Raw genomic sequence first — 13,684 nt, 5'->3', positions numbered from 1 at the left:
GCCAGTGTTTGCTGCCTCCTGAATACCCCCTGCCCAGTGGCAGGGGTGTGAGCACAAGCCCAGCTCGATGAGAGGTGAGCACTGGTGCCCTGCAAGGGCCTGGCACAGAGGGAGCCATCCCAGTGGAAGAGGAGGGGCAGAGTACCGGTTGGGAAGAGGGAGCTGTGAGTGACCTGCTCATTGGGCTGGAGTCACTGGAGAAACTGTAGGCTGGAGCTGCCGGTATGTATTGATCTAAGTTTATAGTGTGCTGTTGGAAAAACAAGCAAGGAAGCAACATAATGGATCTTGATAAGCAACATCTAAAGAAACATTAGAGGAAGCGATTAGAGGACATTGGCCTGCTTCTAGGTCCCAGGGGCCCGGCTGTTCTGCCAGTGCTGGGCACAGAGGGATCAAAGGAACATGAAACAGATAAAACGGGGGAGGCGTCAGTTGCCAGGCCTGAGACCCAAGAAGGATGCTCAGAGGTGCAGTTACCCTGGTAACATATGACTGGTAGGAGCCCATTGGGGATTGTGCTGAACCCCCCTCCTCCGGTGCTGTCTGTATGGTGGGGTCTGCTCGGGGGCACTGACCCAGACACCAGCGAGGAGCAATCTGCGTTGGTGCCCAGGAGAAGGACTGGCGGATCCAGCAGGGGTTTTCTGGCTCTCAGGTCCGAATCCATTCCCTGGTCTCTGATCCCAGTGCCCCAGAGGGAAATCCAGTAGTGGTTTCTGTGGAGGATGGATCCTGTACTGACACGGCAGGAAGCGTGACCTGGGGCTTGCTGGGCAGAGGAGCTGGTTTCCTTCTGATTCCCAGAGTGACTGACAGGAGACGGACTGACAAGCAGAATGGCTCAAAGTGACTGAGTCTTGGGTGCTTTCCTGGCCCTCATCACTGCAGAATCGGGTCCCTGCCCCATGGGTCTCTCACTTCGAAGGACAAACCTGTTCTGGTTCTTTCTGCCCTGGGAGAGCTGCCTGGGGTGGGCTGCTTGTCACTGAGCGGGAGATTGTGAACCCAGGGCTGAGGCTGTGCAGCAAAGGGGTTTGAAAACAGAGGGTGGGGAGGGTCACAGTGTGACAGGGAGGGAGGCCCACTCCCATAGGGCAGTGTGGAAGCTTACGAAGACCCTGACCCTGAAAAGTGCTGAGCACCAGTGTTGTCTGTGGGTGCTGAGCCCAGGGGCAGCAGTGGGACTGGAGGTGAGGGCAGAGTAGAGGAGATGAGATGTGACTTTGGAGAGTTTGGTGCTTACTGCCCCAAATCCATCCCAGAGAGCCATCGCTGTTCTTGGTGGGTGCAAGAACTGGGTCCCCACCGTGCCATCTGCCCTGGCTGACACCACTGGGACATGTCCAAATCTGCAGAGGGGTGTGCAACAAAGGGAGTGACATGGATGTGAGGGAGCGTTGCCAGACCAGGCATGTGGTCTAGAAACTAGAATGCCAGATGGTTGGGCTTGGGTTTCCAGCCCCAGGAGGTGACTGCAGCTAGGAAGTGGGAGGGGTGCAGGTTAGCCAACATTGAGACCCTCCCCCACCGCTCCATGCCAGCTTGGTGGCTGCTCTGGGCCTCTCTGATTCCGCTCCCCTGGTCTTTGGGGGCAGGGTGACCTGCTCAGGCAGCGATCAGGTTCCCTGGAATGTGTTTTTCCAGGTGATATTCCAGCCATATCAGCAGTGACTGATTCTGCTGTGTGTGATTCTCTCCCACCCCCAGGGCAAGCCTCAGACGGCTCTTCAGCACTTGAAGCGGGCGTTGCAGGTGGATTTCCAGTGCCTCTCTGCCCTGTCCCAGGCGGCGCTGGTGTACCGCCAGCTGGGGGAGACGGACGCAGAGTTGGAGGCCCTGGCTCTGCTGTACAAGGTTTGTCTGTTCCCAAGGTGAAGCATCACAAGCCAAGTGGCTGCACTGATGTCTCTGATCCAGCTGTGCCTGTACAGAGCCTCCTGCATCCCGCACCTCGAACATGGACTCTACCCCTGCGGCAGGGCGGGGTCGGCCTGGCCACTCAGAGCCCAGTGGTGGCTGCTGCTGGCACGACCTCAGGCATGCTGGGCCTCTAGCACCCAGGTTAGAAATGTTAGAGCCCCGCTGCCTGCTGCACCCTGCTCAGCAGGTGGACGCTGGCCAGTGGTGGGTAATCAGGGGTTGGGCTGTTTGACCAGCAACAGGAGCAAGGTGTATTAACTAGGAGGCGGCAGGTCAGTGCCCAGTGAGCACTGCTTTCAGTGGCAGGCGTGTGGTGATGAAGGGGGACATATGTAGCGTGGGCGTCTCACTGGACATGTAGTAGACAGATAATTTTCCAGCTCCTGGTTTGTAATGAAGTGCAAATGTGGGACTGAAGACAGATTTCCTGAGCTCCTGACAACACCGGACAGGGCTTACCAGGCCAACTGCTCTTCCAAGGGGGAACTGTCCCAGGCTGCTCTGGGAGCGCTAATCTTTAATTCTCTCTGCTCTGAGTGGCCATTAGAGATCCCCCAACGCAGGAGTTTGCCTGTGTCCTCTCCACACTGAGGCGCTTGCCTCTGTTCTCCACCCCAGAGATGGCTGTGTTTCAGCAGTGGGAGGTTGTGAGAGGCCCTCTAAGGGATGGTGCCGGAGCAGTGCGCGATATAGACTGGCTGGACCGGAATGTCTGTAGGTGAACTGACTGCAGCTCCCTAGGAATGCCAGCAGGGATCTACCATGTGCTCGCTCTTCTCCCCCCCGCAGGCTCTGGAAACCCCTGCTCAGGAGACTGTCTCCATCGATCCTTGCTTTCTAATCCGAACGGAGCTCCTTGTTCACACCCCGGCCCTGGCATCCCTGTTCAGCCGCAGCCACCCATCGGAAGTGAAGTACCTGCTGGCGCAGCGATGCCTCCAGGCTGGCAGGTAAAGCACTCCCTGCTCACCTGGGACCCTCCCTTCTCTCAGTGCCCAGGTAAACCCCTGTTTCAGCATCACCTTTGGGTCTGGTGGTGACAGAGCAGCAGTTACCCCTCTGCAGGCTCCGCCATCCACGCGGGGACCAGTACCACTGGCTGGAGTCGAGCAGGAGGCTGCCTGCGCAGCTCTGCTGGCACTTGTCAGTCCTGGGCCTGCTGGCTGCTGCTCTCCTTGGGGTCTTCTCTGTCCCCCAAGGTCCAGGCTGCTCCCTGGCTGCCTGAGTACCTCCTCACATTGCTCTCTGTTGCAGGGTGGCTGAGGCAGTGGAGCATTACCTGGATCTTCTGGCTCTGCTGCAGGAGGGGCCGCAGCACCAGGTAAGCCTCTTGGGAAGGAATCCACATGGTGTGTTTGGGGACTGGATTCCCATCCTAGGACTCCTTGGGATTCGGCAGGAAAGCTCCCTGAATCCCTCCAGCTAGCATCTCCTCTACCTGCCCCGGAGTCTCTGCAGGGACTGAGCCCCCACCTCTCCCTGGAGGGCATCCCGAGCCGCAGAGCACGAGGGGGCAGAGTAAAGGCTAACGGCCTGGCCTGCGGTTCGAGAGGCCGTGTAGAATGGATGTGGGGGAAGCTCACCCACATAGTACATGGACCCCGCCCTCATGTTTTCAAACTGGACTCTAAATGTGGGTGTTGTGAGACACCCAGAGGCTGTGTGCCCGCCCTGCAGCTGTGAGCACTCAGCACCTCTTCTGGTCAGGCCGAGGCGCGCACCGCACGAGAGCTCTGGCCTAGGGCTGTGTGAATGGGAGAGCTGTGGCCCCATGTCTCCGCTGGCTTCGGAAGCCCCTGTCTGGAGGCCATTGGAGCCTGTGACACTTGCTCCTTGCTTGACCTGTGCAGTAGCTGCTGCTGAGCTCCGTGAGGTGTCTCCCCCCCCAAGTGCCAGGTGGCGCACTGTGCCGCCAGTCCTCTAGGTGGTGCCGCGGGTGCTGAGGGTGACGCTGTTGCTGTCGCTGCCCAGGTGCCCCTGCACGGCAGGTCAGCTCTGCCCAGGATCCCGGAGGTGTTCCTGGAAGCTGCGTCTGCCCTCGAGCAGCTTGGGAGGCACCAGGACGCCATAGCTGTGTGTGAGGAGATCATCAGTCGAACAGATGACCTGATCCCAGAGACGCTGCGGATCGAATTGGACTCCAGTGCTGGAGGGGAGGCGCCAGGTAGGGCAGGCTCCCCTTCACCTGGCATCCCGCCCCAGCAGAGAGAGAGCCTGCGCTGCATCGTGTGGAGGGCGGCTGCGTATCTGCACCAGGGCTGGGCTTGGACCAGGCTGGGGGAGAGCAAGGAAGCCATAACACGGTTTACCAGGTGACTCCATCTGCCATGGAGGGGAGCTATGGGGCCATTTGCAGACGGGGCCTGGGGTGGGAGGTGCAGGGCCCCACATGCAGTGACTCTGGGGCAGGATAGAGCTCAGCGGTGTTGTCTGTGGCACTCTCACGCTGGGCTGGGCCGACACATGGCTTTGATGTGACCACACCTACTGGGAAGTGGCACAGAAATGACTTTGACCTTTCCCCTGCAGGTGCCTTAATGTCCTCCTGAGAGTCCAGCTCGTGAGCGCAGGTACGGTACAGCCCAGCCCACCCGCTGCGGTTCCTGCGTGGGAGGGACCAGCCTGGGGGCTGGCTAGTGCCTGGCCGGGGCTCTGAACGTGGAAAGCGCCATGGTAACGCTCAGTAGCAATAAGGGGATTAAACAAGGCTCCACGCCCAGCAGGAAAGCACCTGTCTCCTTGCCCTGAGCCATGATCTGCTCTGGACCATTGACAGAGATTGGCGGGTGGGATGGGGTGGGAGAAGCTCAGCTCTGCTCTTTGCCTGTGTTCTCACACCACTCGCTAAGGACAGTTCAACAGCTGTGGCTTGAGGAGACATGGGGAGAGTCAGGTTCCAGGGAATGGATTGGGGTTAGATCTTTATGTGGCTTTTCCTGGAGAATTAGCCCGGTTATGAGATAATTGTGGCTGGTCCTTATGCGCCTCCATCCCTGCAGGATCTGTGTGGGGAAGGGATCTTCAGTCAGGCTGATTGAAACCCTTAATGACATTCATTCCAAAGGTTAACGAGCAGCTTTTGCTGTTCATTCAGCTCCCATTCCTCTTCAGTGAAGGGCTGGGGGAGCGCCCAGCCCACTTCTCAGGGATCTTCAAGGAGCTCTCCAGGCAAACGCCAGACTTGTCATTCCCGATAGAGCCCTTGGTGCAAATCAGCAGGGAGCTTCTCCCCTGGCAGAGTCTCTTTACACACCATGAGGAATCACAAGAGCCCAAGCCACGTTTTCCCCCTGCTGGCCACCGTTAAGTCACAGCTGATCCTGCACAGGAAACTGCTTTGGACTCTTCCCTGCCTTTGCCCTGCGGCCTCTCCTGGGCCTCTTCCCTTCAGGGAGGTCCCCCGCGCAGTCTCTTAGGCCTTCCTGTGACCTCAGCTTCTTGCCTGTTAAGATCCACACTGGAAGCCTTTTTGCTGCACCGTGTTCAGCTGGGAGCCAGTGCTGCCCTCCCAGCAGAGCTTTCAAAGGGGTGGGGGAGTTGGAAATACCCACAGGCCAGCGCTGCCAGCCTGGGGATATGGGGAGCACTGCCCAGCAGACACCACAGCCACGTGTGGGGTGTTCTTTCCATGCCAGCCAGCATCCATAGCAGTGAGGAGATGGCAGAGGCCCTGCCAGAGGCAAAGGTGCTCCAGAAGATCAGGTTGCTGGCTCTCCTCGGACGAGGCTCCCAGTTCCAGGAGCTGGGTCGGGACAAAGAAGCTTTGATGAATTTCCAGCACAGTTTGCAAGTTTGCCCAGGTACCAGAGGCTCGTATTGCTGGGGGTGAGATGTAGCCTGTAGCCTGCTCTGACTTCCTGGTGCTCTGGGCCCAGGAAGCTAAGCCGCTCTGTAGTAGCCAATAAGCCATGGAGCCTGCTAAGTTATTGTGACGCTCTCCCACTGGAACTGGGTTGACAATCCCCTGGGTTCCCTCCCAGCTGCAGTGCCATTCAGCAAGGCCGCCTCTGTCCCAGTCAGACCAGGCCTGGCTGAATACAGCAGAGTGCCTTTGGTTTCCATGGCAAACTGTCCTGGTGAAAGGTGCTGGCCTGTCAGCCTGGGGGTGGGATTGGGGGCCAGTGACCCAGCTGGGGAAGGCTCCCTGTCCCATAGCTGTGCCGCTTCTGGCTCTCAGCCTCCTGGATGGTTCAGAAACCCCCACAGGACTCTCCCTAATCTGCACAATACCCGGTGTTGGCTGAGGCACCTCTGTGTCTTGCAGGTGACCCTGCTGCCACCTCTCACCTGCTGCGAACTTTATGGAAGCTGAACCGAAGGCAGGAAGCTGCTGCTCTCTGGCAGAAGTTGCACGCGGATGCTGCCCCGGCAGACGGACAGCAGGAAGCACCGGGGAGGTGTGTAAGGTGCTTGGTGGCTGCGGCTATTACTAGGCCTAGGCACGAGCTCCAGAGCTGCCAGGTTGAGGTAACCAAAGCACTCTGCACTGTGTAGCATGAAGGGCTTGCCCGGCTCTGGGCCTCAGCTCCTGTCTGGGCCACACCTGCACATGGGTCCTCCAACCCATACAGGGTGCAGAGCTGAGCCCACTGTACAGCATCTGGGGCGCTCATTTCCCAGCGAGACCCCTGCAGTCCATTCACCTGCTGCCCACACAGGTGGCTCCGGACCGTCGATCCCAGGGTTTGCCACTGGCCTCGATTACTGCCCAGCTGACCCCTCCCCTGAGAGCCTACAGGAGCAGTAGCTTGGGACTGACACATGGGAACCGGCTGGCTCGAAGGGAGCTTGAGGGCCAGGTCAGGGTGGATTTCCTGCAGCAGAGCATGGAGAGAGCCCCAAACCTTCCTGATCCCAATGGGACCCACTTCCACTCTGGGCTAGCATGGGACCTGCTGCTTTCATGTCTTTTTGCCCTGTTGGGCTTGAAGTCAGCAGGCAGATTTCAGGAGGGCATGTCTATGGGCAGGGGAGGGAGCTGGCAAGGAGCCCATAGGTGAGAAAGAGGGTCAGTCCCCAGGTGGGAGGGTCCAGCAGGGCATGGGATTCCTTGTGGAACAGGGAGTAGGGCCTGACAGCCAAAACCACAGTAATGTCTCTGCTGGGGACCCTGAGCCCAGGTTCGTTTCAAGCCGGATACCAGTGATTTCAGATCCAGTTCTGCCCGCTGTTCAAAAAGGAGCTTGGTAAATTGTAGTGGGATGCGAGAAAAGCCTTGTGAGTGATTAAAGGGTTGGAAATCCTGCCGTATAGTGAGACTCGGGGAACTCAGCCTGCTTAGCTTCACAAGGGGAAGGCTCTGGGGTGACTGGATCAGTCTATAAGTACCTACCCGGGGAGCAAATCTGTAATACTGGGCTCTTCAGTTTCGCAGAGGGAGGTCTAACACGGTCCTATGGCTGGTCGTTGAAGCTAGACACAATCGGACTGAAAAGCTGTCCCTTGTTTCTAACAGTGAGGGGACATACTCCCGGAGCAATTTACCAAGGGATGGGGGGATTCCCCATTACTGACACTTTTTAAATCAAGATTGGATGTTTCTTTAAAAGCTCTCCTCTAGGAATTATCGGGGGAAGCTCTCTGGCCTGTGTTCTGCAGGAGGTCAGACTAAATCATAGTGGTTTCTTCTGGCCTTGGAATCTATGAATTGTGCAAAAAAAAACCCTATTTCCCTCTTCCGCCCTCGGGAATCCCCATGGCCTGTACAGCTGTGTCTTCACTGGGAAAAGGGCTCTTTTTAGCGGGTGTTAAGATGCTACTGTCAACAGCCCACGTTGTAATTCTAATCTGTTGCTGGCGATGAACCTTATGTTCCCCGGTGTGGTTCATCTCCACCCACTAGCACAAGCTAAAACGACGGCTGCCTTGTCTGCCTTAGGATTTTAGCATGTTAAAAACACCTTTATTCTAGTGTAGCCGCAGCCTGTGTTGCCAGCCCTGGGTGGAGAGGATGGAGTATGTGGTGAGGCCAGAATTACCCCTTGCCCCAGGGCTGCTGTCTGAGCTGAAGCAGCTCCTGCCCTGGGACCAAGGAGCTTGGACAGACTGGTGTGGGATGAACCTGGTGCTAGGAATTCTCTCCTGCCTGTGCCCGTCTCCGGAGGCAGCTCAGACTGGAATGCTGCCGTGGGTCAATTACAGCACCTCGGGCAGATTTCAGAAACCAAAAGTCGCTGTCACAGGTGTCTGCCATCCCAGCTGTTGTCACTCCCCCGACAGCTGTCCTTTCTTACAGTACCCAAATAGGCTTGCTCCCTAACCGGTCCCATGGTCTCTTTCAGGCCCTACCCATTGTACCTGGTGTCATGTCTAAAGCAGGTGAACCTCCCACACGACGAATCTCTTGCTAGGAGTCTGCAGGACTATCTGAGGACCAGTGGCCAGGATCCTTAGAGCCATCCCCATCTCCCTCCCACTGCTAAAATCTCCTTCCCTGCTGAGGGCAACCGGACAGCATTATGCTCTGACGGCTTTCCCAGGACTCCGACTTGCCCTTGGGCAGAAGAACTCTTCCTAGCCAAAGCCCTGAAGCACAATGAAGCTATTTTTTTGTAATAAAAAGGACATGGGAGTAGGCCACGCCCCAGTGTGTTCGGCTTATGCACACTCTTCTCACCCTTGCCTGGACTGTGTACGTTAAGAGTGAAGCATTGTGTGCTGCAGGGCGCTTGCCCCAGCGCTGTCAGGAATGGCATGAGCCTCCTGTCTTTGTGTCCCCTCGCCGAGGAGAGTGGGGCTGCCTGCGTGCTGGATCCATTGGGCCATGCCTACCGTAGAAGCACAGGTGTGTGTTTTAACACGTTATCACCTAGTATAGACAGGGCAAGCTGCAGTTCTAACCCCTGTTCCCTGCTGACCTGGCGCTGGAGCCAGTACTAAACATGGGCGTTCCTGGCTCCAGGGACCGAGCTTCCCCACTGCCTTTCTGTCTGAGCCGCAGCAGCTTCCCCCAACTATGCTGCACCCAGGGGCTGCAGCAGGGAGCAGTTCTCAGGGTGAAGGCAGCTTAGAAATGTCACAGCGGAGAGAGGCAGGGGCAGGGCAGGGTACACATGTTCTCTTCAGTGAATGTCACAACGGAGGTGGGAGCTTGTGGACCAGGGAGGCCATGGCTGTGCTGGCTGGATTGTCAGGCCAGGGCAGGAGGGGATCTGCTCAGGTATGGCTCTGCATCAGCACATGATGGGCCTGGGCTGTGGGGAGAACAGGGATCAGACCTAGCTGCCCTGAGGTGCTCTAAGGGGGCGAGGGGAAGAGTTTTTTGCATGGAGGAGAGGATCGGCTGCATGTGTAATCACAAGGCAGGTGCGCTGGGAACTGCAGGGCTCTCTGTGCTTGGTGGGCTGATTTCCAGTGTGGGGCAGGAGCTTTCCCTGGGGCTGGCCATACAGGGTCTGTGTGGGGAGCTGCAGAGGGGATCTCTGCTCAATGGGTTGGGAAGTCACAGGGCTGGGGGAGGGTGCCTCTAGCTGCAGGGTCTGAGTCTCTTGAGTCAGGGGGTCTCTGGGAGGGAGTGTGCAGCCTGTCCAATCAGGAGGGAAGCGCATAGGCTCCTAGCCAATCAGAGTCAGGGGCTGCAGCTTCATGACCTCCTGTGGTGTGAGGGGGGCAGAGGGGGTAGGTGTGTGACCATAGCGTGGGGGCTGGTCTGGCTGGCCAGTCTGCCCCAAGCATGGGCCGGGGCACAGTTGTGAGAAGCAATGGCAGTTGGGCCACTGATTGAGCCTCTAAAGAATGGGGTGACACCCCCAGGGAGAGAGCTAGGGGGCGGGGGCTGCCCTTTGGGGGACCCTTCATAGAGTGAGGGAGTTGAGACACCCCCTCTCCCTATGCGGGTGACCCTCCTAGATTGAGGTGCCTCTGGGACATATTCTCCCTCTATGCACATAGGGTGAGACTGATTGGGGAGATTCACCCCCCCAACACACACAGGTTTCTGGGGCTAGTCCCCGGTACTGTCCCTGTGCCCCTGTTTTTTCAACTCTTTGTCTTGTCTAATTTATAAGTGAGTAACATTTCTCGTGTTTTTAAGGGCAAAGACACAATCTCCAGTAGCTGTAAGTGTTCTCCTAGAAACGTTTTGCTTCTCTACCAAAGAAGAATACAGAGAGGGACAGGGAAGTAATGAATCAGTTCATTAATCTGAAGAGAACAAACCTATAGAAGGCTAAAACTGACACCCCGAGTAACTGATAGAACAGCAACTGTCTATCAATGAGAACTGCAGTAGAGTTCCATCAGTCCACCCCTGAAATGGAGCTGAAAGGCGGTGGGAGGAAATCGTTTTTCCCAAAGTGTAATTTGTGTGCGGAACTCTCTGCCACAGGCAATCAGCAAGGCTCAGAACTTGGTAAGCTTCAAGGAGCGACGGTGCAGAGCAGGCAGGCGCTCAGTTCCCAGGGCCTCATCCGGTGCTGCAGGGAAGGCTGGGGTTTGGCCTTAGGAGGGGGCAGCTCTGGGTCGGCTCTGCAGGGGGCTGCAAACCTGCAACTTGGCTCGCTGAGCCCCTCCCAGCTTGGCTGGCCCCCCAGTCCCATTCCTCTCCCCAGGGGCTGGGTGGCTCAGGTGCTTGCTAAGGTAGGAAGGTGAACAATGGAGGATGCTGGGAGTTCTCCCTGCACAGATGGGGGGGTCTCTGGGGGGAGGGCACGGTGTCCCTGTCTGCGTAGGGCTTTTATAGGTTCTCGGGCCAAAAGGGACCCCTGAGGCCACCTGGTCTGACTTCTTGTATAACACAAGCCCCTCAGACTCCCATGAATTAATTAATTGCTGTTTGAACTAGAGCAAATCTTTTAGGGAAACATCCTCACTTGATTTGTAAATGGCCAGTGATAGAGCATCTGCCACACCCCTGGGTAAACTGCTCTCAGGGTTAATTACCGTCACTGTTAAAATTTTACACTTTATTCCCAATCTGAATCTGTCTAAGCAGCATGTGCACAGGCCAGGCACTTCCACCTTAGGTGTCCTGTCTCTGGCCTGCTCTGCTCTCCCTAGGGCCATGCTTCCTCTCTCCCTCAGGTGCTGGGATCTGCCTGGGGAGCCTTCCTGCTGCAGCAGAGCCCTCAGGGCTCAGGCAGTGCTGAACAGCTCCTCCAGGCCAGCGGCGAGCCAGCATGGCCATGGGGTGCTGACACGATGAGGGCTGTGTGTCTCTAGGGCACGGTGTGTGCTGGGCCAGTGCTGCCCGTGCTGCCAACATGGTGAGGCTGTTCCACCATGGGAAGGGAAACAGGCTGTTCCAGTGCCCATCCCTCCCATGCTGATAGGTTATTGGAGGGCTCCATAACAATCCCTGTCCCCAGCCGGCTGCATGAATAATCTGTCTTCTCCTGCTGGCCTTACGGGCTCTGGAGAGCAGCAGGGGCTGAATTTGACTGCTGCTAACAGAGACCCAAGCAGGGCCTGGCAGACTTGTTCCAGAACAGTGGTGGGTAGATGGCACGGCACAGCACGGCACCCAGGCTGCTGTTAGGACGGCTCATTCCCCTGGTTGCCTGCCTGCATTTTTGGCATAGGGTAAAGGTTTAACCTGTTGCTTGGCTGGTGCAATAGGAGATAAGCATTAATCTCCTTTGTGCTATTATAGGGGGGTTAACACAACATAAGCTTTTAAAGTCCATGTCACTGATGGCGACGTTGCTCAGGGTGGGGCCTGTGGCATGTGTTGGACACGCCCCTGGTCTGACATTGTGGGATGCCTGTGCATGTCAGGGCTGGGAGCTGAAGGGAGATACCATTAGGATCTAGCACCCAGAGGCTCCAGTCAGAGTCAGGACCTCTTGCTGGGCACTGCACGAAGATGGAGGCGGACAGTGGGAGGAAAGAATGGGGGCTGTGCCACTGTTAGATGAGATTAGGCGTGGGGCTGTGCTGGGGCTAGATGGTAACAGCCGGATCCGGGGAGGTTCCAGTTAGCTTTACGCAAGCGTGAGGCAGGGCCAGCGTTGCTGTGGGTCCACACCAGCTGTATGTGGTAGCATCAAGCACTGCGCTGAGCTGGCGTGTGCACACAGGGACTTTGCTGCCCTCTCCTGACCACATGGCGGAACGTCAGCGCAGCGTCCACTGCCCAGGGCACAGACTGCAGCAGGTGGCTGGCGACCTGGGTGCTTGTTTATATCCAGTTAGCTGAGAGCTGGGTTCCAGCTGATCCTGTGCCCGCACAAGAGCCAAGCCAACAGCTCCTGTGCCTGTCTCTGCCTTTGGGTGGGACAGGCCTCAGGCTCTGGGATGATGTGGCTCTGCTGCTCTGCCCTGGGAAGGGAGCAACAGCAGCCCTTGATCATCGTTGATTTCTGCCCGTGCCCAGAGCTATGCGCCTCCCATAATGCGGGCTAGGAGCTGACCCCCTAAAGGGGCCTGAAGCCGTGGGGTGGGGTGGGCTGGGGGACTGATGCCAGCAGGATGGCGAGAGCCAGGAGGTGCCCTTTGGCTTTGTGACTAAATGAATGGCTCAGATGGGGAATTCTCTGTTGGCAAGGCAGCAGATATGAGCATTAAGGATGCTCTTGCCATGGCAGGGGTGGGGGCGGCAGATCAGCACAACCCTCTCCATGCTGCTACTGGCCAGTAACGTCCCTGGATGTCACTTTTTGCCCTGCCACTGGCAGGCTTCAGTTACTGGTGATGTCAGTGACGCCCCCTCAGCTCCCTGTGCCCCGGCTTGGGGAGTTGCAGTCACAAAGGCAGAGTGGCTGTGTTTCCCAGAGGTGGGGCTGACAGAATCAGCATTTGTTAGCTGCAGGAATAGCAAGTGTACACTGCACGTTGGCTGGCACAGCTCCACCAGTCCGGGTGCGATTGGCCTAACAGAGCTGTGCTGGCAAAGGACTCTAGTGCCAGTGCTGTTGTAGGGGCAATACTGCACTCTTGTCGGGTTTGTTACATCTGCACTCGGGTACTCCGCTGGACTGGTAACCCAGTATAGCCACCCTGGCAAAGCACTCCTGGTGCAGATCTGGTCTGAGAGTGAACATGGCAGAACGTGCCGTTCAGTACTGACGCTCATTGGATCAGTCTCCCCATCACTGGCATTGATCCATTTCCTCTCCTCCCAAAAGGAAGGGCCCTCCTCCTGCCACAGTCACTGTAATGCAATGCTAAACGGTATTACACTGTTCAGCCACTAGGGCGGGGTGCTGGAACGAGTTTTGTAGAGGGGCTGCTGAGAGCCATAAACTGTAGACCCTGTATATAATGGAAACCACTTCAAGCCAGGGGGTACTGCAGAATTGAGGGGTGTGTTACCCCAGAATTTTATCAAGCTAATTGCAGCTATATTGTTGCATTCAACCACCATGAATTAGTAAAATAGAACACCACATAGTTAAGACAAGCAGGACTTCTGGAGGCAAGGTCAAATATTAGCTGCAGGCTGGCAGGCTCTGCTAATGGGAGGGGGGGAGAAAAGAGTCAACAATTGGAGACTGACAGAAAATAAGTGGATGGAGACCTTGAGTTTGGGTGCCCTTAATATAAAAGCTTATTATAGCTCAGATTGTTAGGAATGTTTTGTTAAGTAGTTGACTGAAGGTAGGAGAGGTGATGGCCCAGTAGGGGGTCACTACCAGCTGTGTGTTTTGTAAAAATTAGTTACAAAAAGACTAGATAAGAGTGGCAGGGAAGTGACCGGCCATTGCTGACCTGCTGCTGATTACTTGATACCATCTCAGATTTTAGGTAATTATTTGGGATGTTCTAAACCTATTGCTTATGTCTGTGTGTGCTTAAATCTAATAAATAGTAGTTTTAGATAAGA

General features: G+C 56.5%; 1 protein-coding gene across 4 annotated transcripts in view; it reads left to right on the top strand.

Annotated features, from left to right (window-relative positions):
• FANCG (FA complementation group G) overlaps positions 1 to 13,684 on the top strand; it is a 25,158-nt gene extending 11,474 nt beyond the window's left edge. Inside the window, exons 7-14 of one of the 4 annotated variants that reach the window (XM_030567333.1) lie at positions 1,711 to 1,857; positions 2,713 to 2,873; positions 3,178 to 3,244; positions 3,895 to 4,235; positions 4,453 to 4,493; positions 5,559 to 5,723; positions 6,188 to 6,320; positions 8,205 to 13,684. In XM_030567333.1, coding sequence (XP_030423193.1) covers positions 1,711 to 1,857; positions 2,713 to 2,873; positions 3,178 to 3,244; positions 3,895 to 4,235; positions 4,453 to 4,493; positions 5,559 to 5,723; positions 6,188 to 6,320; positions 8,205 to 8,316 — 1,167 coding nt within the window. In that variant the 3' untranslated portion in view covers positions 8,317 to 13,684. The other 3 variants (XM_030567332.1, XM_030567334.1, XM_030567335.1) reach the window with 3 other exon arrangements.

The sequence above is a fragment of the Gopherus evgoodei genome, chromosome 6, assembly GCF_007399415.2.
Source record: "Gopherus evgoodei ecotype Sinaloan lineage chromosome 6, rGopEvg1_v1.p, whole genome shotgun sequence".
NCBI lineage: Eukaryota > Metazoa > Chordata > Testudines > Testudinidae > Gopherus > Gopherus evgoodei.
The sequence above is the reverse complement of the archived record's forward strand: the minus strand, read 5'-3'. Positions and strand labels throughout refer to the sequence as shown.